The sequence below is a fragment of the Macaca thibetana genome, chromosome 1 (genome assembly GCF_024542745.1).
Source record: "Macaca thibetana thibetana isolate TM-01 chromosome 1, ASM2454274v1, whole genome shotgun sequence".
Lineage (NCBI taxonomy): Eukaryota > Metazoa > Chordata > Mammalia > Primates > Cercopithecidae > Macaca > Macaca thibetana.
The window spans coordinates 125763821-125790195 of record NC_065578.1 but is presented as its reverse complement, the minus strand read 5'-3'; the positions used below and the strand labels follow the sequence as shown (position 1 = coordinate 125790195).

General features: G+C 47.6%; 3 protein-coding genes across 33 annotated transcripts in view; 2 read left to right on the top strand and 1 right to left on the bottom strand.

Annotated features, from left to right (window-relative positions):
• The window catches only part of S100A1 (S100 calcium binding protein A1), a 1186348-nt gene that overhangs the window by 318337 nt on the left and 841636 nt on the right, over positions 1-26375 (bottom strand). The window contains exon 1 of one of the 31 annotated variants that reach the window (XM_050754042.1): positions 14377-14380. The exons of the other annotated variants lie outside the window; for them this stretch is intronic. The gene's annotated coding sequence lies outside the window, so the exon portion shown is untranslated. Of the gene's footprint in view, positions 1-14376; positions 14381-26375 lie in introns of those variants that run through there. 31 annotated transcript variants of the gene reach the window in all.
• S100A8 (S100 calcium binding protein A8) overlaps positions 1-26375 on the top strand; it is a 675486-nt gene that overhangs the window by 85466 nt on the left and 563645 nt on the right. The window lies entirely within an intron of this gene.
• Positions 4158-17579, top strand: PGLYRP3 (peptidoglycan recognition protein 3). Its single transcript, XM_050755085.1, has 7 exons — positions 4158-4259; positions 7643-7844; positions 9846-9964; positions 11210-11362; positions 12592-12790; positions 16289-16407; positions 17085-17579. Exons 1-7 carry the CDS (start codon positions 4205-4207, stop codon positions 17261-17263), a joined length of 1026 nt encoding a protein of 341 aa, XP_050611042.1. The 5' UTR covers positions 4158-4204; the 3' UTR covers positions 17264-17579.

Sequence of the window (26375 nt, the reverse complement as noted above, 5' to 3'; positions counted from 1 at the left end):
CTGGAAACCATCATTCTCAGCAAACTATCACAAGGACAGAAAACCAAACACCGCATGTTCTCACTCATAAGTGGGAGTTGAACAATGAGAACACATGGACACAGGGAGGAGAACATCACACATAGGGGCCTGTCAGAGGGTGGGGGGCTGGAGGAGGGATAGCATTAGGAGAAATACCTAATGTAAATGAGGAGTTGATGGGTGCAGCACACCAACATAGCACATGTATACCTATGTAACAAACCTGCACGTTGTGCACATGGACCCCAGAACTTAGAGTATAATTAAAAAAACATAGTATATCTGAGTAACTTTGAGTTCCTAATTACTGTGATTAAGAATTCAAAATGGGCCGGGCGCGGTGGCTCAAGCCTGTAATCCCAGTACTTTGGGAGGCCGAGACGGGCGGATCACGAGGTCAGGAGATCGAGACCATCCTGGCTAATGCGGTGAAACCCCGTCTCTACTAAAAAAAAATACAAAAAACTAGCCGGGCGAGGTGGCAGGCACCTGTAGTCCCAGCTACTCGGGAGGCTGAGGCAGGAGAATGGCGTGAACCCGGGAGGCGGAGCTTGCAGTGAGCTGAGATCGCGCCACTGCACTCCAGGCTGGGCGGCAGAGCGAGACTCCGTCTCAAAAAAAAAAAAAAAAAAAAGAATTCAAAATGCGAAGAAAAAAAAAAAGAATTCAAAGTGTTATTTTGTTTAATAATTCAATTTATATAACATACAAAGTAGCTGTTTATCCTGTTTTCATTAGCCTTAACATATTGGCTACAACTTTTACTTGTGGAAGGAACACTTTCTCTAATGTTAATGAAAATACCATATGGCTAACAGTGGTCTTGCTTCAGACTTTCTGCCGGCTAATCCCTTGGTGTCCTTCGATCTCTAGTTGGGGACTGCAGGATCCTACCCATTTTCCTTTCCCTTTGTGGGCTGCCACTGCCCGCTTTATCACTTGGGTTTCTTCTCTTCCATGTCTGGTCTTCAGAGTGAGACAGTCTCCTCAGTTCTCCCTAACGTGCTATTCTAAAGATAAACCATTATCATTTTAAGGACTTAATCATGACTGCAAAAGATCCAAAGTCATAAATAAAAATTTCAGACTTATAAGGTAGTGTCTGTCATTGTCATCAACTATAATTCCCAGTCCCCTTGCTAGATGTCTGTCTCTGAGGTCCTCACCCAAGATTCCCCACCCTATGGAAAATGGAGCTCACTCAGCATGTCTCCCTCAGATGCTGGCAGCCATATGAGGTGTGGGGTCTAGCAGAGGTCTTCCCAGCTTTTGTCCCTGAAGTGTGGTTTGGGCTGATCAGTGTATAGAACAGAGTGGATACCCAAGTATCTTCTCAAGAGAGAATGGTACTTTCCAAGACCTCTGGCCTGAGCATTCCCCATCCAGGGGGCTGCAGCTCAGGTACCCTTGGCTGAGCCTGACTGGAAAGTCTTATGCATTAACTGCTTCAGAGAAGAGACAGCAATTCTTGGAGACTGGAGTTGAGGATTGAGGGCCACTGTCAGGAATGGGTGAGGAGAGGAGAGCCTTGGTTTGTTTCAGGCGAAGAGTTTGAAGTTGAGATGCGGTGGTGGATGAATGGGCATGATAGCTACGGGGTCAGAATAAGTTCTAGTGATGACACATTGCTAGCTGCCTCCTGGGAATGTGCCTTTCCATTTCTGTCCCTTTCTCCTGCCCCTGCTGGTGACTCCAGTGGAAACTGGAACAGATAGATCTTCATTGGTAAGAAGTTCCCAGATGTCAGGGACAGAACCCCCGGGACCCCAGGTCTACAAGGCACAAGGGCTGGGGATAAGGAAGGAACTCAGGGAGTGTTGGGCAATCATGCCCTTTCCCAGGGAGGAGCTACCTGGGCTTATTCACAGGGCGGGTCCCCAGGTGCTTTCAGGCTGAGTCTGTTCCCACTTAAGTTTCTCTGGGTGCTGTAAACGGAGCTGGCTTGGAGCCTTAGCCCTCTGCCTTTCTCTCCTCTTCCATCTTTTGTTAGGAATCTTGGGTTCTCCTCTTCTCTCTGGGAAGCCAGAGCCCAAGTGCTCCATTCCCAGGGAGGGAGTGCCCTCTAGGGCCAGGGAGAGTGAAGGCCGGAGGAGGCACCAGCTGGAGAAGAAGGGCAGGGCCTGGAGACCAAGTCTCAAAGGGAAGGAGCTGCTGGCCAATCAGGGGCGAGCCGACTGCACCCTGACCTGCTGGGCTGGGACAGCACAGAACCTACAGGTATCTGTGAGTTTGAGTGTGAGTCTGTTTCTTTAGAAGCCCTCTTCCAGCAATGGGACTGAAGTCTATAGGGTTAAAATGTGTACATGGTAGGGAAAGTTCCCCTGATCTCCCTTGTGGAACTCTTTCTCCAAATAAGAAAAGTTTCTTCATTCTAAATTCTTCTAAATGAGTTTGGTTTCATCACTCCTGGATCTTTCTTGGCAAGGCTGTGGGTTCTGGGGTTACCTCTACCCAATTTATTCCCTTTCTGTAGAGCCCTAAATTCTTATCTATTATGTCTCACTTGTCTCCTGCTCTAATGTTTCTTTAAGTATATAGGATGCACAACAACGTGAACCAAGGTGGTAAATCCTTGGCTCTAGCTTATCCTGCCATCTTAGTGTTTGCAGTTCATGGTGCGGATTGGAGACACTATCAATTCTGTCTCTGGCAAGGTCAGGGACTGGGCTGAAGCCTTGATATTTTGGATGTATGATATGACAAGCTTGGGGCAGGATTTGCCATACTGACATTACATGGTTGTGGAAGCACCATGATTAAATGACCAGGGTCCAAACCAGAATTGATAGTGGCTTCCAGAAACTTTGCAGGAGACCAGCTCCTAACAGGGCTTCAATCTTGGGAAAGTGAATCCTTACCTCTCATTTAACTAACAAGGGAGGCTGAACATTTTCCCTCATATTTATTAGATGCCTGCCTCATTTGTAATTGGCTCATTTTGTCTTCACTGCAGTTTTCCTGAATGAATGGAATCCTGGATGTTATCTGCTAAGTGGTTGCTTGTCCTGACCCAGGAAGCTTCTACATGCTCTACTCTTCAGATGTGGTTTTAAAATTTTTCCATCTGGGGACTACTGATTGCAGTTTAAAAACCCTGGATGGCAATGATCTATCCCATTTGGTTTCAAACTCCACTTTATAGTTTCTCAGTAGGAAAATTGGGGGGAAAGTTGATGTTTTGGGTGGTAGCTCATAGAGCTACAGTTTCAGTCTGACTGAGGATGAGTAAGCAATTCACTTCAACCTGAAAGAGCAGGAAAGATTCCTGGAGCTGGAAAAGACTATAGTGATCCTATAGTTCAACCTCGGGCCCACATTGAGAACGTCCATCATCAGAATCTCAAGCAGGTTGTGAAGTTTCAGGCAGAGGCTCTGGAGTCAGCCAGACCTGGGTATGAATCTGGCTCTGACCCTATTAGCTGGGAAACTTAGAACAAGTGACTCAAACTCTCTGAGGCCCAGTGTTCTGATGATAAGTGCGGGTCTCATAGGTCATTGTGAGACTACTTAGTGAATATCCATGGAGTCCTCAGCAAAAACCTCGGAACACAGAATGCAGTCAGTAAGTGGTAGCTGTTGTTATGATTCTCACTAAAAGAAGAGGTTAGTCAAGCATCTGTCAGGGATCTTTGCAGAGAAGAGGACTGAATTGAATGACTTTACATACCTGAGACTCTCAAATGGTGCAGGGGGCAAAACCAAGCCTGCTTCTGCTTGTAGTTCACTCCATCTGAGCCTCAATGTTCTTACCTATAAAAATGGGATTAAATACGAAATTGCACCACTAGATATGAAAATACATACACAGGATTTTTTCATAACAGCTCCCTCGAGGATTTTAGAAATGGTTATTTTCTACCCTAAAAGGCCTAAGATCAGGCACTGGGCTTTTATGAGGAACCAGGAGTTGCCCAGGGCAACAGGAGGTGGATGGGGAGTGGGGTGGCTAGACATAGGCATTAGTGTCCTCACATTTATTGGGCACCTGATGTATTCAAGGGGTCCTGAGAAGCCTAAGCCAGGTGCTGGCCTTCAGGAAGCCACAGGATGGTAGGGGAGGCAGACAGCGGTTGCCACATAGTAGGTGGGTGCTCCACTTGCAGAGTTAGCATGGTTGTGTTAGCTGTTAGCCTTTCTTCCAGGGCCGCCGTTCACACTCTCCTGGTCAGAGTCCTGGGACCACATGCGGATGCTGCTGTGGCTTCTTGCCTTCTCCATTCTGGGTCTCCAGGCTTGGGGTAAGTTTTCTTTACTTGTATCAGAAGTGCTTTTGATGAGCAAGAGAAAACCGTTCTCAAGTTTAATAACAGAAACCCATCCAAGTGCTTTCCCTTTGCTAGTGGATAGTGTAGATTTGCAATTTGGAGCCCTGTTCTAGAGTTTACAATTTTTGTTCAAATCCTTGCCTGCCCTTTGTTATGGTCTTCAACAAGTTATTCAATTTCTTTGAATCGTCTTTGTTCCCATGATAAAAGGATAATATTGCTCATTTCTTAGGGTTGTTTTTGAGGATTAAATTAGTTCACAAGTGTGCGCCATTAAGCACAAGTAGTAAGTGCTGGGTAATTTGTAGCTATGATTTAATTTTTATCACCATCATTATTATACCAATCATAGTTAAACCCAGCACTTAGGTCTACATTTGTAAATAAAAGCAAATTCCCCAAGAGTAGCAATGCCCTTTCTCTAGATTAAGAAGATTTCTTATCATTTTATACATAACAGTAGACACACAGCAATGTTCAATAAACAAATGCTGTTGAATTAAAATGAAAGTGAGCTTGGTGATTCTTAAATATGACATGTTTTTCAGTTTGTCTTACATACGCAGTCCCCTTTCTGAAGGAATAATGTAATATAGCTTTCTTTCTGTCCTCTGCTACTCAGACAGCAAATTTAATGGGATTACCTGGAGTTAGTGCTGGAGAAACTCACAGGTCAGGGAACACACAGTTCAGCCTTTCATTGTATGAATGGAGAAGCTGAGGCCCTGATGGGGAAATTAACTTGCCCAAGCAAGATGGGGAGTTGTGTGTGGTTCTCATCCCTGTCTCCCGGTTCCTGCCCTGCCCCTGTCCTGCCTGCCAAGTGTCAGTGCTGGCCTGCAGGCTGCTCTTCCACTCTGAGAGTCCTCTGGGTTTCATTTGCAAAGTGTCCTCTCCAGGCTCTGCCTTCCCCCCTCCCCAGTCCTCTGTATCCCCTTCACAGCCCAGCTCAGGCCCTCTGCCTGCTGAGGTGGGCTCCCGTCCTCAGCAGTCTCTCTAGCACACCTTGGCCTTGGTGTCCTGGTCATGTATTTGCTCTTGATTTCACAGAAAGACAGAATCCCAGAACCATGGTGGAGACCCTCGATGACTTTGTCTTGTAGGAAGAGAAACAGGTCACATTGTGGCAGTGACTAACCCAAGTTCATCTGACAACTTTGGGGAGGCTGCAGAGTACAGTTGTTATGAACACGGGCTTTGGGGTTAGAGATTCTGATTGGAATCTAAATCTACGCTTAAAACCTCTGTTATGTTAGACAAGTTACCTAACTTCCCTAAGACTTGGTTTCCCTTTTGTATAGAGATCATAGTTGCTTTGCTTAACTCATGAAGTTGTTTTAAGCCACAATTCTGATAGCGTCCTTAGACATGCTTTGTAATCACAGGGCTGGTCTGTGGGAGGTGGGGCTGGTGACAATGTCACTGCTGCCACTGGCCACTGCTCCCAGGATCCCTCATACTGAATGGGAGCAGTGGGGGATAAGGACAGGCTGGCAGTGGCTAATCCACAATAAAGCATCTCTGAAACATCTAGTTTTTGAAGGCAGTCACAATGATCTGTATATTTCTGTTTCAAGAACCTTGTCTGGCACCAATAGGTGATTAAGACATGTGTGTTAGCTCAACATGTCACAACCATCTTGGTATGTGACACTCTGCTGGGTACCCATGGTTTGATTAGTAGGTCTCCAGGTGAACCAGGAAAGGTGGCACTGCCCAGGTAAGGCAGCAGGCGAGACTGCAGTGTTCCTGGAATGGAGGGAGGCTGGGGGAGGTGGGAGGAAAAAGGCCTCTCTGGGAAGATATGGAAGGCAGAGTCAGTCCGAGGCCAGAGACTTCTGTGGTTCTCCTCTGTGTGCTCCCTAGAGGGCCTTAGGTGACCTGGGGAGGAGGAGAGGCTATGCACTGCGGAGTGGGATGTCTGGCTCAGCCTCTGAGCTTGCTGGCCACGTGCACTCCAAGGAGTGCACCAATGCACCAGCGCTCTCTTGCAGGGGATTTCCCACAGTTCTCCTGGAATGAGACCCAAGTCAGAGGCTTGTCCCAGAGGCTTATGGACCTGATTGTCAGGATCTCACAGTTCATTCGCAAGGGTCCCAATGGTGAGGCGGTTTGAAGATTGGCTGGGGCTTCTTAAGTGGTCAGAAATGTTTCTCAGGACTTGATAATGTCTAGACTAAGAGTGAATGGGGTGGGGAGGAATCCCAAGATGTTCATCTCCAACCACTCCCTTGGATCATCCTGAGTCCTTAGGCAAAGGGGAGTTCCTCAGCCTAAGGAGAGAAAAAGAAGAGAAACTCAGATGAAAAAAGAGAGAAGGAGGCTGGGCATGGCGGCTCACGCCTATAATCCCAGCACTTTGGGAGATCGAGGAGGGTGGAGCACGAGGTCAGAAGATTGAGACCATTCTGGCTAACACTGTGAAACCCCGTCTCTACTAAAAATACAAAAAAGTAGCCAGCCATGATGGCATGCACCTGTAATTCCAGTTACTAAGGAGGCTGAAGCAAGAGAATCGCTTGAATCTGGGAGGTGGAGGCTGCAGTGAGCCAAGATTGCGCCACTGCACTGCAGCCTGTACTATGGAGTGAGACTCCATCTCAAAAAAAAAAAAAAAAAAAAAAAAGAGAGAGAGAGGGAGAAAAAACCCAGAGAGAAAAGACATGTCCTCCACTCTCAGCTCCAGCACGACAGTGTCTCAACTGTCCCTCAGCGTGCTCCTGGGGCTCCTATGATGAGGATGGAGAAAGGGAGCCCTCAGGTAGCCTGCAGCCGCGGGTGGGATCTCACAGCCCTGCCACTAGGGAGTGTTCGCCCGGAAGAAAGAGGCGCAGACACCGTGTTCATGGAGCCTCCTGTGAGCTCTGGAGCCGCTTGTTGAGGAGACTGATGGAGCTTCCTTCAGAGACTCACAGTTCTTAGGGGAGGGGAAGACAAGAGACACAGTTGAGACTGGGGCCAACGCCAGTGAGGACAATACATCCTCAGGCTTCCTGGCTAAGGAAGCAGCTCAGAGCCCCAGGGTGGGCGGCGGGGTTGGCTGGGGTGCTTTCTGAAGGAGGGGAGCATGTAGGCCAGGGGGCAGTAGGGGATGAGATTTGCCCTTCAGGGAAAGACAAGGAGAGATTGTCTGGGAACAAGGTGGCACGACTTCCCAGGCTGAGTGCTGCGTGTGTCTGGGCAGTGGTTCAGCCACAGTGGAGAGGAGGGGGCTGTGGGGGTGAAGAGCTCCCCCAGGGTGTCTCCCATGCGCAGGGCAGGCTGGGCCTGAGTGTGAGAGGTCAGGGGACATGGATGACCTGTTGGGGGAAGATGGGCAGGGCCTGCCATGTGACATTCTGTGGTCTTCCCTACAGATACTCCCACTGTCGTCTCCCGCAAGGAGTGGGGGGCAAGACCACTGGCCTGCAGGGCCCTGCTGACCCTGCCTGTGGCCTACATCATCACAGACCAGCTCCCAGGGATGCAGTGCCAGGAGCAGAGCATTTGCAACCAGATGCTGCGGGGGTTGCAGTCCCATTCCATCTACACCATAGGCTGGTGCGACGTGGCATACAAGTAAGAGGCTAGTCAACTCCCCGAGGCCCGCATCCAAAGTCACCCCTCTTGGGGTGCTTCCCACTTCCCCTTCTCTATGTCTCTTATTTTCTGGGCTTCATTTGTGTTGCTTTTGTAATGAATAAAAATGGTAAAAGGGAAATCAAACAAAATCCGAATCTTCCGGGGATTGTAAGGGGGATGACTCAAAGCCACTTATTTAAGTGGCTTTCGATTCTGGCGCTCCTGTGAAAAAGCAAGGAAGGTTATGTAACAACTGCAGTTTTAACTGAGCCCTTGGAACTCATGAAACGTTACAGTTTACAGAGGTCTTCACAAATATCACCCAATTTTGCCCTCCCAGCTACTCTGAGAAATGGGTTCCTACCCTTATTTTATGGGTGACAAAGCCATGGTTCAGGGGAATTAAAATCTCTGCTCAGAGCGAGGAAGCATGTACCCAGAGCTGTGTCAGGGTGCCTGTCAGTGCAGCCCCCGCTCCTCCTCACCTCACAGGGACTCGCACCTGGGAAGCAGTGCCTCACTCGTTACCCTGAAGGGCCACTCTGACAGCGAGTCTGGTGACCACACAGGGGAGAGTGGGCGCTGGGAATGGTGGGGAAGAGAGCCCCACGAGGAAACAAGGGAGGGCATGAAGGAGCTGTGCACTGTGCATTGGGTATCTGCTCTGGGGATCATCAGTGGAAGCCCAGAACCTTTTCTCCCTTAGCCTCAGGAATGAGGAGACACATGTAGAAGGAGAGGGAAAGACAGAGTGGGAATGGGGCTGTCCCTCATGGAACTCTAAAGACAAACATAAATAATTTCTGAATTATCCATTTTGGAAAGGAAAACCTAAGTCTATTTATTTATTTATTTATTTATAAACACAAATAAATAAGAGCAGCCGCAGGCCCTGGTTGTGGCCCCCAGCACCCCTGGGATGGCTGGGTCTTCCCTGTCTGCCCATCATGTGTGCCGTGTCAACCACAACTCACCTGTTGCCCCTGCCACCAGCACCTCCACCATCCTGCTGTTGTCGCTGCTGTGTTGTCTGGTTTGGTCACTGTATTCCTAAGTTATTTCAGCCACTGCGTCTCTAAGTCAGGTTTCTGCAGTGACCATTTGACAATCTCCAGTTTTTGCAATGAAGCTGACAGTAGCTGTCAGGGACTGCTCACACCAGACTAACCACAGGCTGCTGTAAGAGTGACCAAGGAACCTGTGAAAGTACTGACAGCAAAGCCAGGGAAGGGGTGGACACACCAGACTCCACACCCATTCCTCAGGTCAGCATCGGTGTAGGGTGGATAGTCGGTCTGACCTAGTTCAGAGTCTTTCCTTGACCTCAGGGAGGTGTTCTTTCTGTGTTCAGTTTGCTGTGGAAACTCACGTTCTATTAAAATATGAACAAGGCAAAGTTGTGAAAACATCAGTTCTGAAGACTGATTGGAAAGTGGAGGAGAGAAATTATAAAGAGGCAGGAATAAAAGGAGTAGAATAAAAAATGTATTTGAGTTAAAAAATAAATGTTAAAAAGGAACATTCTAAACAAATTTCTATGGTAAAGAAAAGCTTAAGGAAATTCCTAAAGGGAATCTGAAGAAAAACATCAATACAAAAGGACCTATTGAATCTGGCATAATTGTTTAAGAGAATGTTCAAGTGCTTGGTCCCTTAATTTAAAAAACATGATGTATTAATTCTTAAGCTCTTGAAAAGTGTTGGACTAATGTCCTTAGGTCCTTGTGTGTCACACAGTCAAATTCCACTTTGAACAAAATGAGTATTTTTAAAGTGAGGTTCTGGAAAATACATGTAAGCTAAATCACAACAAAAATTAAATTATATTCCCATGTCTCTTGGAGGTCTAAAACTGGTTATTCTGCACCTCCCATTGTTATGTTATTGGAACATAGTACTTATTTATGAGCCTCCAGAATCCCTTTTCCTTTTGAGGATCAGTGAGAGGTTTTCATTTATGGGGATTTGCCAATAAACCCATTATTTACTTCTTGTCAGCTTCCTGGTTGGGGATGATGGCAGGGTGTATGAAGGTGTTGGCTGGAACATCCAAGGCTTGCACACCCAGGGCTACAACAACATCTCCCTGGGCATCGCCTTCTTTGGCAATAAGATAGGTAAGAGTCACTCCCTGTGGACCCTGTGCTGGAGAGTTGTGTACACTCTCTTCCTCCACTCCCAAGGCTCAGCGCTTATCTTTTCACCCTACATCATGCTTACCTAATCTGATGATTGCCCTTCTCATGAAGTTCTTTTCTCCTTTGAATTCTGTGACATGCCTACTTTTTGTCCTCTGCCTCTCTTTACTGGTCTGTACTCCTGTGATATTGCCGAAGCCAGCATGGGCATTGCTTGAGCTCACAGTTATTGCCATCACTTGTAAAGTCTGAGGTTGTCTGACATAGATGCTGTGACTGCACAGGCAGAGAAGCATGGCTCATCTCTTCTTCTAGTTTCTTCCATTGGTAGAAACTGACCAGAAGGCAGCAGTCAAGGAAATCTGGAGCTATAATTTTTTTTTTGTTTTTGGAGACGGAGTCTCGCTCAGTGGCCCAGGCTGGAGTGCAGTGGCGCGATCTTGGCTCACTGAAAGCTCCGCCTCCTGGGTTCATGCCATTCTCCTGCCTCAGTCTCCCAAGTAGCTGAGACTACAGGCACCCGCCGCCACGCCCAGCTAATTTTTTGCATTTTTAGTAGAGACGAGGTTTCACCATGTTAGCCAGGATGGTCTCGATCTCCTAACCTCGTGATCCGCCTGCCTCGGCCTCCCAAAGTGCTGGGATTACAGGCGTGAGCCACCACGCCCGGCCTGGAGCTATAATTTGCAGGCTTCTAGCCCCTAGAAAAACAGAGAAAAGCACAGAACAGGGATGGAGTTGAGAAATAATACGTACAGAACCAGCACCTGCCAGCATCCTCATTTGACAGCTGGGGCTAGGTAACAGCATTTCTCTCAGAGGTTTTCTGTGAGACTTATGAGTTAACAGATATAAAGAGCCTACTGCATACTTCATCAGGGGAGCTATGAGTAAATTCTGGTTGCCTTTTCTCCTGTGCTAGTACACACCTGACTTGGTCAGGTGGGCCTCCCTCTGCATGTATCCTTCACTGCCTTCCAGGTCTTCTGCCTAGAGATGGAGTGGATAAAGTCTTAGCTTGACTCTTGGAAGAAGTTGTCAGCCTTGGCTGCTGAGAGATCTAGGTAGTTTCTTGCCTCTTAGGCCCTCTGTTCTGGCAACTGAATCAGTTTCCTCTCTTCCAATCCAGTTATTCAAGCTCAAGTGGTCATATCATCCTTCCTTCAGGTATCTGGTCCAGGTGAAGTTTCTTACATTTCTGTACTCCCTGTCCTCCTCTTTAAGGCAGCAGTCCCAGCCCTGCTGCCTTATCAGCTGCAGAGGGTCTGATCTCCTATGCCATCCAGAAGGGTCACCTTTCGCCCAGGTATATTCAGCCACTTCTTCTGAAAGAAGAGACTTGCCTGGACCCTCAACACCCAGTGATGCCCAGGAAAGGTAAGACCCTCCATGACATGTCTCCCTCCTCCTTGTCACCACCCAGCCATGTTTGGGAGTGCTTTTTCCTGTTAGACCCCATTGGGATTCTGGGACCAAGAATAAGTCATGCCTACTTTGAGATCTGGAAAATTCTGACAGGGCATCTTCCTGGCCTCCTCTCTATCCCATCAGAATGATATAGCCATGGACTTATTCTTAAAACAAAGACATATATACACAGATTTCCACTCAGTCAAGAAATATTTACTGCATAGCAGGCACTGTTCTAAGTACTGAGCATACAGCTGTGAACAAAACAGATGAAACTCTTCACCTTCAGGAAGCTTGCACTTCAGTGAGAAAAGACAGAAAGTGAACAAAATAACAAATAAATACATATGATGTTAGATGGCATAAAGGCTATGGAGAAAAAATAGAGTGGGAATGCAGTGGGATTAACATGTATACACATTTGTGTCTATTATGTGGGGACATGAAGACTTACATAAACTTACATACCTTTCAAAACGCAAAAACCTGCCCTGGCCACAGCATGGCCACAGCTCGGAGAAAAGCTCATGCTTACAGATGATGCTGACATCAGAGTGCATATAACAAAAAGCTGAGTAATGAAAGTAAAGCATTATTTTGAAGCGAATAAGCAGCAACCTAAAACCAGTCAAATTAATAAGCACTTCTGCTAGTGTGGACCTTTTCTTGGGAACAAGGATATTTTTAGGATTAGCTTTTTAAAATTGTGAATTGCTAAATAAAATATTTCTTGCTTTTGGACAGGCACTATCTTCAATAATATTGGTACAGTTCTTTCTAGATTTTAAGCTTTTTCCAAATATGTGTGATCAGTTCAGAGAGTCCACTGACTTTCCATGTAGTGGCCCTGATACAGAAGCACACATACTTGCATATGTATTTGCAATGCACGGTCTTTTGAAGACAATGACCATGCCTCTGTATAACCCACAGTCCTCTCCCTTCTGCTTCTACACTGATTTCTATGGGTATCAGACCTGTAGATTTTTGCCTCAGCCCCTTGGCTCCAGCCATCTGACTCAGAAACCCTCCATCTGGACTTCCCCAGGATCCCACAGCCGATCTTACATTAGGATGCACCCGTGGGTGCTGGAGGCCTAGGAGAGGCTGAGCAATAATTCAACCTGGAGTTGAGCGATTGCTCACAGGGAGGCAAAACCAAATTCTTATTCCCTTGACTTTTCATCTTACCACAGTTTGCCCCAACATCATCAAACGATCTGTTTGGGAAGCCAGAGAGACACACTGCCCTAAAATGAACCTCCCAGCCAAATACGTCATCATCATCCACACCGCTGGCACAAGCTGCACTGTATCCACAGACTGCCAGACTGTCGTCCGAAACATACAGTCCTTTCACATGGACACACGGAACTTTTGTGACATTGGATATCAGTAAGTGGGATCAATGCCAAGACAATGCCTCTTTTTCTTCAGAATTGTAGGAAGGAAGGCTGTGGGAGGGAATTGATGTTTCCTGAGGCTCTCCTTAGGACTGGGTGCTTTCCATGAGGAATCGTATTTTATTTTTGCAAGACTGGGCTGAGGATCACTCAGAGCATAGCTAATGGTCAGTTATCTCGCTTGGACGTATCTCCACAAGTGGTTGGGAAGATTCTGAAAAGAAGGAATTAGAAGCCTAGTGATAAAGCAAGACTGTGATATCCTCAGGGAAGGCCATGAAGGGTTATACCTTTTTAATGCAATCCTTTCTAACCTGTCAGAGACAAAGGCCTTGCTCACTACTACCTCAGTCTGCCCAGCTCCAAACTTGCTCTCTCTGATATTAGAATCCTGCTATTCTTCCAGTGTTACTTACTTCATTTTATAGGTGTAGGAACTTGTGACCTTTCTGGGCCTCTTTTATCTCATCTCTACAATAGGGACAATACTTTATCTGTTTGAATACAGGGGGTGAGATCAAAACATTCTCTTTTGGTACCTTTAATGCCAGGTCTGTAATAAAGAAACACATTAAACTAATGGGGTAGAAGAAGCTATTTGGAAAATGTCTTGGAATTTTTAGAGTAGAATGTATTTCAATTATTCATCTGTGACTTAATCACAACAAATACTACAAAGTCTCAGGTAGACGTGCTTTTGCAAATGTGTTGTTCTGGGCCTACTGTCTCTCCTTTTAACTCCTGTTTTAAAAGCAGCCTTTGCAAGCAGGAGGGAACTCTTTTTTTTTTTTTTTGAGACAGAGTCTCGCTCTGTTGCCCGGGCCGCAGTGCAGTGGCCGGATCTCAGCTCACTGCAAGCTCCGCCTCCCACGTTTACGCCATTCTCCTGCCTCAGCCTCCCGAGTAGCTGGGACTACAGGAGTCCGCCGCCTCGCCGGGCTAGTTTTTTGTACTTTTTAGTAGAGACGGGGTTTCACCGTGTTAGCCAGGATGGTCTCGATCTCCTGACCTCGTGATCCACCCGTCTGGGCCTCCCAAAGTGCTGGGATTACAGGCTTGAGCCACCGCACCCGGCCAGGAGGGAACTCTTGCTTCACTTTGCGGGATTTTCCAAAGGCTTTCTATGATTATTTAGTACAGGTAACAGGAAATTGACTATAAATCTGGAAATTCCACATGGAAAATGCCAGAAGTTGAGGGAATGTTTGTTCTCCTCTTTCACTTAGTCTTTAGAGACTCGATCCCCATTCCTTGACTTTTCAAAACCTGTTGCAATATCCTTCTGCTCCAGCCTCATGATATGTCATCTGTAACCCTGATGTGGACTGTAATCAGGACAAAGCATCCACTCACACATTATTTTCTAGCTTTTTAATCAATAGTTATTGGATAGCTACTGTATGCCTGGTGCTAGACAAGATATGTCAATCTAACAACACACAGAAAGAGATTCTCCAAAGATGATGAATTTGGCCAGGCACGGTGGCTCATGCCTAGAATCTCAGCACTTTAGGAGGCCGAGACGGAAGGATTGCTTGAGGTCAGGAGTTTGAGACCAGCCTGAGCAACGTAAGGAGACCCCCATTTCTTCAAAAAAATAAAATAATTAGCTGGGTGTGGTGGCATGTATAGCTGTAGTCAGTCCCAGCTACTTGGAAGGCTGAAACAGGAGGATTGCTTGAGCCTAGTAGTTTGAGGCTGCAGTGAGTCATGGTTTTGCCACTGCCCTTTGGCCTGAGCAACAGAGTGAGACCCTGTCTCAAAAAAAAAAAAAAAAAAAAAAAAACAAAAGCAAGAGAATAAAGATAAGTAGTTTACTTGGTAGTGCACAGGGAATTTGCAAATCTGGGATATGCATGCTACAGGAACCATAGGCATATCCAAAGAGGTTCAGGCTAGAGGAAGCTTTTAAAGGCAAAAGGGAAAAGTATACATCATTTGTTTTGAAATAAAGGGAACCCTGGAGAACATTGGCACTTATCACAGGAGGCAGGAGGTGACACCAGTTCGTTAGTGGAGACAGTGTGTTGGGCAAGTGTTCTTCATCACCAGATGTTCTTGTGGCTAGTAACAAGCTGCAGTTTCGAACGTTTTTTGGCAAAAGCTCTTGTTACAGGCTTGTGTGCATAAGAGTCCTTCAGAGTCTTTGTGCTAGTTCTTATTGTAGGCTTGTGTGCGTGAGGGTCCACCGTTCTCAACCTCCTGGCTTTATTTATTTTTGTTAGAGTTTGACACAACTGACTCCATTTTGATTCTGACAACTTTCACTGATAGATATGAGAGAAGGAGGGCTAACAAGTAACTACAAGTCAAAGTGTTGAGCACTGTGATGGATGCAGAACAGGATAATGTATAGGATGAGCTTCTAATCAAGGCTTTGCAGGGAGTGACTGGGGTCTGAGAATAGCCTCTAGAGGGAGGAGTATCTTCATTAGGACAAGGATAAGGAGTAGGGTTTATTCAGGCAAAGAAGGAGGAAGAGTGTCTGGGTGAGGAGGAACAGCATTTGCCAGGGCCCAGGGTTCAGACAGAGCATTGCAAATAGATTTGAAAGAGTGGAGTGGTGAGCAGTAAGGGTGGGAGTGCCTGTGGGGGCCACATTGCAGAGGGCCTCATAGCGGACTCAGAGAGACTGACTTTATTTGAAAGGCAGCTGCAGACTATTTGGGAGGTCATGCCCTATGATAGGATTTGTATTTTAGAAAAATCACTCTGGGTGCTACTTTAAGAATGGATTGGAAGGAGGCAAAACTCTGGGCAGGAAGCTATTGCAGTGATCCAGTGACTTGGAGTGGGACCATGGCAGTCGGTCTAGAAAGAAGTGGAGGAATTTAGAAGTTGTGTAGGAGACACAATTGACAAGCCATGATTGGTGACCAGGTGGACTGAGTGAGAGGCTAGAAGGCATTCAGAGTGTTGTCCAGTTTTCTAGCTGGAGAAATTTTAGAAGAAGGCGAGTTTGCTTGCACTGTTTTTACAGGTAGTTCTTGAAGCTGTGGCAATGATTTTCCAGGGTGAATACGTTGAGTGAGAGAATGGCCTAGACCAGAGTGCAGAGGAGCACCATGTTTGAGGAAGGGAAGCGGGGTGGCAGAGGGGCCTGAGAGAGCAGCAGGGGAAGGGTGGAGTGAGTCGTGGTTGTGGAAGGGTGCGACTGTGGAAGCCCAGGGAAGGGAACATTTTAAGAGAGTGGTCAACAGGGTCAGTGTAGTCCAGAAGTAAAATAAGTGTCCATTGTACTGAGTGCCAGGAAGCCACTCACCTTGGAGGGGTCAGATTTAGTGGTGTGTTGGGAACAAAGGCCAGGTTGAAGTGGATTGTGGTGTCTTTTTGTTTTGTTTTCTGTCCTTGTCCATATTGGCACATAAGAGATCTCCAGTCAATATCTGGTGAATGGATGAAAGAATGAACGAATGGTTGAAGGAGTGAATGAAGTATTTAAATTCTGTTTCCCAGAGTGACTGTCTTCATTTTCTTTTCCTGACTTAAGCTTCCTGGTGGGCCAGGATGGTGGCGTGTATGAAGGGGTTGGATGGCACGTCCAAGGCTCTCACACTTATGGATTCAATGATATTGCCCTAGGAATTGCCTTCATCGGCTACTTTGTAGGTAAGGGGTGAGCATGCAGTAGAGGGGTGCTGGGGGCTGAGAGACCAGGCGGCATGTCTGGGAAGCATGGCGGGAAAGGCAGTCCTGTAGTGTCTGGCAGTGTGAGTGGAATAGTTTAGCTTTAAAGTGGACTTTTAATACAGGATGTCACCAAGATCCCCTTTCAGACAGAGCATTTACCCCCAAATCCACCCATCCCCATGCCCAGCTCCACCTCGCTCTATATCCAAGGCAAACATGGAGCAAGGGGGGAAAAGTCTTTTGGAAACTTCAGTGCTTTTATCGCTCAGTTGGCAAATGGGTCCCGTTTCTTGGTAGTCATGGCAACAATTTGGGGAGCACCAATGTCTGTTATAGAAAACCAGTAGGCGTCTCTGTGGTGCTGTATCTGCTTTATACCTGCTCAGAAGTGGTGTATTGTGCTGCAGTTCTCTTCCAGAGCAGTTTTTTAACCTTCTGGAAGAAACTTTGGCATGGAGGAATCAGACAAAGCTGTGACCTTGTTTTCTTTTTGTGCCTGATTGCCACAATTTATGTAAATGTGTTGGCTATGGTGATGGTGGAATGGGGCGGGGGCGGCGGGGGGGGGAGAAAGAAACTGGAATCTAGGTGCTTGTCCCTTCCCTAATCAAGAAACTTTGACCCCTAATGACTGATGGGGAAAATGTGTTTTGCAGAAAAGCCACCAAATGCCGCAGCTCTGGAGGCGGCCCAGGACCTGATCCAGTGTGCCGTGGTTGAGGGGTACCTGACTCCAAACTACCTGCTGGTGGGCCACAGTGACGTGGTCAGCATCCTGTCCCCTGGGCAGGCTTTGTACAACATCATCAGCACCTGGCCTCATTTCAAGCACTGAAGGAGGCCCCACTCCCTCTGAGACTGCCCTCCCTCCCCTGCTGGGTCTCTCCAATCCTCACCAGACACCCTGGCTCAGCACCTTGTGTCCCCCTCCCCTGCCAGCCCATCCTTTCTCAGGTTCGAATGGTCATGCCCTTTCCTGCCAACATCCTCCAGGAGCCCCTAAACCTCGCAGCTGGGCATTCACAGCCCTCCTGGTCTGAGTTTAGACTTCCTCTCTCCTCACCTACCTCTCCCCTGGGCACCTACCTCTTCAGTCGGGTGAGACAATGGGCTGGTCCTTGTGGCATTTCTCTCTCTCTCTCCCCAACCCCTGTCTTCTCTCTCTCTCTCTCTTTTTGTCTGCCTGGTGAGCCTTCCCTGTTGTCTGCCTGGAAGCTCCCACCCTTCACCCCTCACCCATGACCCAGGTCAGTGTGCCCACCCCTCCTCTCTGCTCACACATGGACTGGTACATATTTGGATGCAGCCCTTACTTAAGGGTGTAATTTTTTATAGATATGTCCGTCCTCTCCTCTGGGTTGTAAGTTTCTCCAAGGGAGGAATTCTATTTTATTCATCTCTGTCCTCAGTTCCTCAGCAGTGTTTGGAGTTTAGTAGGTTCTGCAGATGTTAAAGAAATGGATGAATAAATGAATGAATGGACCCTGGTCCCTGTTCACCTTGCCAATTTGCTTCAGAACTTCCCCTCTGGGGTAGCCATCCTGGATGGTGTCCCCATCCCACCAGCATTCTCTCCGTTCCTGTTCCCTCCCAGTCCAAGGCTCAGAGCTGGCTCCGGTGGCCTGTCTGTAATGGTGGCTGTATTGCTAGGGTCCTGCGTCCATGTCCCCCAAAAGCACCCTGAAGGCAGGGAGCATGTGCTTCCCTAGGGTCAGGCCAGGGCTGTGTCCACACAAGCTGCCCAGTGCCTGCCACTTGCCCTTGCCTGGCAGGGCCCCGCTGGGTGTTGGGCTTAGAAAGAGCCCAGAGCCCTGGTGCTCTGTAGCCCTCCCTACCTGGGCTCCTCTTGCCCAGAGGGAAGCTCCTTTTTTTCAGATGGGGGCGTGATGACGTATTGCTGTTTACTGGAAGCACCTGAGCTGGCTCTTGTTTTCACAGGTTTTGATCTGGAAACAAGGGAAGGTGTTGACAAAAAGAGTCAAACTCTGTAAAATATTTGAAGAGATTTATTCTAAGCCAAATATGAGTGACCATGGCCTGTGACACAGCCCCAGTAGATCCTGAGAACATGTGCCCAACATGGTCAGGCTACAGTTTGGTTTTATATATTTTAGGGAGACATGAGACATCAATCGATACATGTGAGATGCATATTGTTTTCACTGGAAAGGTAGGACAACTCCAAGCAGGAGGTGGGTGGGCGGTGGGAGGGCGTCCAAGTTATAAGTGGATTCAAAGATTTTCTGATTGGCAATTGGTTGAAAGAGTTATTATCTAAAGACCTCGAACCAATAGAAAGGAATGTCTGGGTTAAGATGGGGGTTGTGGAGACCACAGTTTATCATGCACATGCAACCTCCAGGTAGCAGGCTGTAGAGCTCTCATCAGACCTAAAAGGTGCCAGACTCTTCTGTCAATTATCTCCTGGATCAGGGAAAAGACCTGGAGAGGGAAGAGAATTCTCTATAGAATGGGAATTTTCCCCACAAGAGACAGCATTACAGGGCCATTTCAAAATATGTCAAATAAGTATAGTTTGGGGTAAAATACTTCAATTTCTTTTAGGGCCTGCTACCTGTCATGTTGATATCTTTTTGCAACAGTCTGTTTGGTCAGTCTTAAGATCTCTGTTTTAAGGTTAATACTGGTCAGTTGTGCCTGAATCCCTAAGGGAGGAGGGGATAATGAGCCATGTCCGACCCCACTTCCCAACATGGACTGAACTAGATTTTCAGGTTTCCTTTGGAATACCCTTGGCCAAGATGAGGGTTTGTCAGTCAGTTGGGGGGATTAGGAAGAAGGGGAGCCAGAAACATGGGCTTTCTTCCCCCTGTACATGTTTTGAGTCCTGATGCTGTGTCTTTGCTTCTAGAGTGTTTCACATCTCTTACAAGGCAGGCTTTAACAGCTTAATCTGTATACAGTTCTGTGTGGTTTTTTTTTTTTTTTTTTTGATATGGAGTCTTGCTGTGTTGCCCAGGTTAGAGTGCAGTGGCGCACTCTCGGCTCACTGCAAACTCCGCCTCCTGGTTCACGCCATTCTCCTGCCTCAGCCTCTTAAGTAGCTGGGACTACAGGTGCCCGCCACTATGCCCGGCTAATTTTTTGTATTTTTAGTAGAGATGGTGTTTCACCATGTTAGCCAGGGTGGTCGCGATCTCCTGACCTCGTGATCCACCCGCCTCGGCCTCCCAAAGTGCTGGGATTACAGGCGTGAGCCACCGCGCCCGGCCAGCTCTATGCTTTCAAAACAGTCCCTCCGATCTCATTAGATTGATTCTGTCCATTTGTCATTTGCCCTATGGCATCCTGGTTATGTAAGCAGGGGAAGAATGGTTTGTCTAGAGGGTCACATAAGCCCAGGGAGACTCAGAACCCTTGCCCCATTTGTACAATCAGAGGAAGGTGGCTCCAGGAGAACTCGTGTAGTGAAAGGTCTTCCTCCTGCAGTAAGAAGTGACACTCCTGCTGGCCCCTTTCTGGTGGAGGGGTGGGGAGTAGGCACAGGTTTCCCAGAGGAACCTTCCCCAGCAGCGGTGAGTTTAACACTCCCTCATGCAGGAAGTAGCCAAAGGGGTAGACTGAGATGCTGAGAAATGGTTTCATGAGAAAGGTATCCTTATAATTCTTGGCCTTCCTTACAATCCTCCAAAATAGACGGTCTCCTCCTTTTGATTTAAACACCATTCCCAGGCCTTAGGGACTCATTAACCTCCCTCCCCAACCCCCATCCCTTATGAACTTTGGAAGAGACTGTAGACTCCCCATCTCTATCAGCACTCATGAAGTCCTCAAAACAACAATATTGGCTGGGCACGGTGGCTCATGCCTGTAATCCCAGCACTTTGGGAGGCTGAGGTGGGTGGATCACCTGAGATCAGGAGTTCAAGATCAGCCTGACCAAAAAGGTGAAACTCCATCTCTACTAAAAACACAAAAATTAACCAGGCGTGGTGGCAGGCACTTGTAGTCCCACCTACTCATAAGGCGGAGACAGGAGAATTGCTTGAACCCGAGAGGTGGAGGTTGCAGTGAGCTGAGATAGTGCCATTGCACTCCAGCCTGGGTGACAGAGCAAGACTCGGTCTCAAAAAAACAAACAAATAAACAAAAACAACAAAAAACAAAAACTGCATGGTCTGGATTATTGTTTTTCCCAAAGTATCTACTTTTATTGATCTTAAACATACTAAATAAAATCAGAGCACTCAACCAGCAAATGCTCTTTCTTTCTTTTTTTTTTTTTTTACTTGAGGTGGACTAATTTTTGTATTTCTAGTAGAGATGGGGTTTCACTATGTTGGCCAGGATGGTGTCGATCTCTTGACCTTGTGATCCACCTGCCTTGGCCTCCCAAAGTGCTGGGGTTACAGGCCTGAGCCACTGCGCCTGACCAGCAAAAGCTCTTTCAAGGCAAATTCAAGGCAGCTTATTCCAGGCAGTTTGCTTCTCCTGTGTCTTTTTATACAGAAATTCTTCCCAGCTTCCCCTTAATCATTTAGAGTGAGGGGCAGTACTAACACCCACCTCAGAGGATTGTCGTGAGGATTAAATGAATGATCAGGTGTAAGGGTCTGAGAACTCGTGCTCAGCATTGGAGAACCATACCACTGGCATCGGGTGAGGCGTGTGATTGTTGCTATTACTCCTGTGTGAGGGGCAGGAAGGATGTGCCTTCGTGGGCATCAATGGCAGCTGCCTGGGGAAAATTGCTGCAGGTTGTGCCCAGACTTTGTGATGAGCAAGGAGGAACCAGACAGGCCTGCAAGTGGGTGGGGCAGGTTTGAAGGAGCCAACGGTGAAGGAGGGGGCACAGCCCCTTCATGGCCCCTGGCATCGTCAGGGTGGGAAGGGCCCAGAGCTCATTGACTCAGTGGTTGTTCACGATTATAAGCTGGGAAAAAAAGATTCCAAAGTTTTCTTTGGTTCCAGCATAGTGAATATCAGTCTGGTTAAAGCCTCCTGTTTCACCGAACACTGAACCGGAAGGAGGTAGATGACCTGTTCAAGTTCGCCCGGTGAGTTAAGTAGAGGAAGGAGCATCCAGATTCCGAGGCTGAGGCACGGCATGATTCCTATCTCTCCTCTGCTAAAATCATGGTATGGCCTCTCCTTTCCCACTGAGTCAACTAACAATACACGAGTATGCCAGTGAGGGCCTCCACAGTCTCTTTCCCACAGAACAAGCCCGTGCGGGTCACTTGCAGTCTCACACTCTGGGCTTTCCCATGTTCCTGCCTTTGTCTACATAACTTGCCCTCTCTTGACCTCTCCAACTCACCCCCACCTTTTTTTTTTTTTTTTTTTTTTTGAGACGGAGTCTTGCTCTGTGGCCCAGGCTGGCGTTCAGTGGTGCAATCTTGGCTCACTGCAAGCTCTGCCTCCTGGGTTCACGCCGTTCTCTTGCCTTAGCCTCCCGGGTAGGTGATTTTTTTTTTTTTTTCTAGCTGCTTTTCAAAGGCTTGATCTTCCAGAACCTGCTTCTCCAAACTAGAAATGGCGTCTCCCACCGCAGGCGCCCATGGACTTGGCCCCGGCCTCATAGTGTCTCTTTGCTGCCCGCGTGCCTTCTCCCTGCTGGCCTGGACTCCTCGAAGGCTGCACCTGCTTCCCTCACTCCCTCTCCTGGGCCAGCACAAGGCCTGGCACACTGCCGGGGCCACCTAAGCGTCTGTAGGAGGAAAGCCAGGGTGGGTTGGGCAGAGGCAGTGTTTCCCTCAGCTGGTCTCAGACGCTTGTCGCAGAGTGGAAAATTCCAGTGTCTCCACAGCTGAGCCTCCGCAGATTTCTCACAGGGAACTCCCTCTTAATGCCAGGCCATCCTTGGCCCTTACCCTCTGGCGGCTTCCCCTCTGCTGGTGAGATTTGGAGGAGACATTCTGTCTTCTCCAGCACCAATGCCCTCCACCCTGCCTCTGTGGAGGCTCCTGTGACCCCTCACTGTGGTGGATGCAGCCTCTGGGGCTGGGCGTGGGTGGGGAGGAGTGGGTGGGGGTGGAGAGTGGGTGGCTGGGCGGGAGTCGCGGCTGCAGTTGCTCCCCTGGCGGTGGCTTTCTTCCGACTGGCTGACTTAGGAAAACCTTTCTTCCTGAGCTTCCTACCACCCTTCCCCATGCTTCCTGGGCTCTTCCTCTCCATGTTGTGGGCTTTTTTCTTTCCACCATTGTGTCTTGTGTCTGTCTGTGCCTCCCTCCCTTCCCTCTCAGCCTCTCTGTTCTTTTCTCTCACGCTGCCTCCCTGCCTGTCTCTTCATGCTCCTCGTTTTCTGTCTGTCTGCTCCTGTTCGTCCCTGTCTTTATTCTTTCTCTTCTCTTTCACCAACATCTAGAATAGGGCAGTGTGAAAGGATTAGTGGGGGAAGCGCGTCTGAGACTCAGTACAGTAGACATCCACAAATTATCTCCATGCTGTGCCCTGAAAATCATCTCCACACCCTGCCCCAGGGCGGGGGTGCTGGGAGTGGGAGGAGAGGGTCAGAAGGCCAGGGGCAGGGTGGCTCTGGGCAAGGTATGCATTTGGGAGCGAGACTGAGCACACCCAGTGTGTTTCTGGCCCAGCAGGTTCCATCGGGTGGGGCGTTAATTAGAGCCTGGCCCTGGAAGAGGGGAAGGTGTTATTAGGTGGAAGGACTGGTGGGCAGGGGTGGAGCTCCCAGGAGGTGTGGCAGGGACGTCTTGGGAACTTTCCATGGTAGGCTGGAGTAAGAATGTCACCCCATGGGTGGAGAGCTGGGGCTCCCTCTCAGAGTGGCTGAGAGCCCTCTGGTACCCAAAAGTGAAACAGCTGCCTGTCTGGAAGGGGAGCTGGGGAGTTTCCTCTTCTCTCTTCAGTGCTCAGCTCATGTGCCACTTCATCTAAGAGTCTAGCTCTTGAGGTCCCCAAATTAGGATTTCCCTCTACTCTGTTCACTTGTAATTACTTATTTATGTGTTTTTCTCTCTGTGCGTGTATACATGTTTCAATCATCTGTGTTTCCCACTAGATTATAAGCTCTGTGAAAGCAGGAACCACCTTTAGCACACTGATGCTACATACCTAGTCCTGGTGTGTAGCTGGTGCTCCGTCAGCATTTTGGACATGCTGAGCCTCAGGTCTGGGGAACATGTGCCGTGATAGTCCATTGGCATGTCTTGGGGAAGGGGGCAAGTACAGTGGCTTTGTCTGGGTCTGTCCCCACTCAGCTCCGACTGGGGTGAGGATGGGGGAAGGGCCCAGTGTGTAATGACAAAGGGGTGAGAAGGAAACTGATGTGAAATGAAACCAGGTTCCAGCAGACCTACAGAGCAGATACCCATAAGTGGATAATTGAGAGGGCTGAGAGCCTAATGACAATGGACTGTCTTTTCTGCTTGCAGACTCTGTGGTAGGCACATGGTATATGGGATTTCATCTGATCCTCAAGACAGCTCTATAGGGCAGGAACTGCCATTCTGTTGAAGAAACCAAGGCTCAGCTTGGAGAGATGAAGTCAATTCCTTAAGGTCGCATAGCTAGTGCGTGTCAATGCTGAGCTGGGTTTTTGTTCCTTTGCCCATATTACACTGGATTTTTGGTTACTTATATTCCTTTTACACTTAGTGACTGGCAGAAGACAAAATTCCAGGGATTCCCTGACTCAGCGTTCATTGGAGTAATCACTTCCCTTGATCTAACAATATTCTTCAATTAATAGGTGGTACAAGTGAAGCCCTCTGTAAATGCTGTAGCTCTGAATTCATGTGATAATAACAACCCTGGCCATAGCAATGCAGCCCAAGATTGCTTTACCTGTCTGGCCACCGCATCATGCCGTCAGCCTCCACTTCATCATGATTGTTATTAACCCACCTCTCACCACTTCCTATCTTCACCAGGCCTGTTTTTCAACCTAACTGCAAGACTCTGGTTTGTCTTGAGTTAGTGTTGTATTAGTGGTGTTCCCTTTAGTTCAAATCTGTTGAAATCTTTTTGAATTTTGATGTTGTCATCCTCTACGTGTCATTGCTCACTTCATCTTCAGGTTTTTTTTTTTTTTTTTTTTTTTTTTTTTTTGAGACAGGGTCTCACTCTGTCACCCAGGCTAGAGTGCAGTGGCACGGTCTCAGCTCACTGCAGCCTTGACCTCCTGGGCTCGAGCCATTCTCCCACCTCAGCCTCCTGATTAGCTGGTACTATAGGTGTGCACCACCATGCTTGGCTAATTTTTGTATTTGGTAAAGACAAGGTTTCACCATGTTGCCCAGGCTGGTCTTGAAGGGCTCCTTGGTCTCCTGGGCTCAAGGGCTCCACCCACCTTGGCCTTCCAAAGTGTTGGGATTACCCCTGGCCCAGCATTTTTATTCAAATCCTTCATTAACACCCATGCCCCAAATATCCACATGTATTGGGCAATGAGTATTAGGAACTTTTGCATAGATCACTCCATTTGACCTTCACGAGAACCCTGTGAGGAGGGCACTATTATCCCCCCAACTTTATACATGAATAACAGACTCAGCTTAGGTAGTGTCTGTTTCCCCACACCACCATAGCCTTGTGTAGGTTTTGCAGAGATCTACCTCCAGGCTGACAGTAATCCATTAGCCACAAGTCTCTGCTTTTGTTCATTGCACCGCCCACAAGAGCACTGACAGGTACTATCTATCATTCAATCGTGGTAATTCTGTGACTGCTGAGGGAAAGAGGAATCATGGCTGATGTGTGTGTGTTTGTATGTGTGTGTGTGGTACCAACACCACTGCTCATTATTATGAATTAGTCAATTTTCCTTACTGAATACCCACAATCATTTCATTTATCACCAATATTCATTTATCACCAATTTGGATCCCAAATCTGGAATTTTCATTATTGACTTTCCCTGAAAGGCAAGAATATCCCTTAACTCCATTCTTACTTGCCTTTCTTCTCTTAGTCTTTTTACACACAGGTGATGAGGTTCATGTTTCAGGGGTGCATCTTCTGGTATTGTGGCCAACTGACCCTGAGCCGGCACTTAGCTGTCCAAGTGAACTTTGGGCACACCACCCTAATACTGAACCACGCATGTGGGTAACAGTGTGGTGTTCATATAGTAAGGCAAAGGTGACATGTGAAAGGACTCTTATGCTTGATTCATGCTGTGGAGCTTTCATGGAGCTTCATGATGCATAGCCCTCTGGTGTTTAAGGAAGTTAAAGGTGTGTTGTTATTTAAAAGCACAGGGAGTCTTGGTTTAGATGCTAGTTTCAGTGAAGCCAAGGATACTTGATCAACCTTCTTGGTTTGCTATTCTGTCAAATTTGGGCAACAGTGAAATTCTCTGGGTTGCTATCTAAAGGAAGAAGGAAGAACTCATAATATTATGAAGTTGAGGGATAAAATACATATGTTCAAACCGATTAAAGTAAGAGCAAGCAATATTGCCTTCCCTTAGGGAGGCTTTCATTTAGAGATGAGGGGGATGAGGGAGGGAGGGGCCCACCAGGGAACAGATGTGTGCCTTACAGGCTCTTCTCCCCATGAGGTGAGACGGAGCCCTGGAGCCCTGTTGTTGACAGGGCCCTCTGTTCATAGGCTGTGGACATCAGGGCCTTCTCACATACTGTTTCCTCTGTCTGGAATGTTTCTCCCACCTTCATTTCTTTTTCATGCCAATTTATATTCAACCTTCAGTTTCCAGTCTTAAGGTCATGTCTTCAGAGAGGAGCCCTCCTTCCTGCCAGCCATAAATTCATTCATAAACTTTTCCCTTTCCAACGTTGCACCATTTAAAGCTGTATCTTTAATTCTGTGGCTATTTATTTTATATCTGTCTTCCTCAATGACCTGTTCCATTTATGAGGGCAGGACCTCCCCAGTGCATCCCTAGCTCCTGAGTGATGCCAGGTACACCATCACATAATGGTAGCTCCATAAATATTTGTGGAATGAACGAATAGCTTCAGTATCTTCTTTTGTAAAACAGTGGGGTTGCAACTGGTGACCTG

Bases quoted from the DNA above. Each gene is read 5' to 3' on its own strand.
- PGLYRP3 (XM_050755085.1), top strand. From the start codon at position 4,205: ATGCGGATGCTGCTGTGGCTTCTTGCCTTCTCCATTCTGGGTCTCCAG. The intron at 9,965-11,209 runs GTAAGAGTCACT...CTCCTCTTTAAG, and splicing joins CTTCTTTGGCAATAAGATAG to GCAGCAGTCCCAGCCCTGCT. The intron at 11,363-12,591 runs GTAAGACCCTCC...ATCTTACCACAG, and splicing joins CCCAGTGATGCCCAGGAAAG to TTTGCCCCAACATCATCAAA.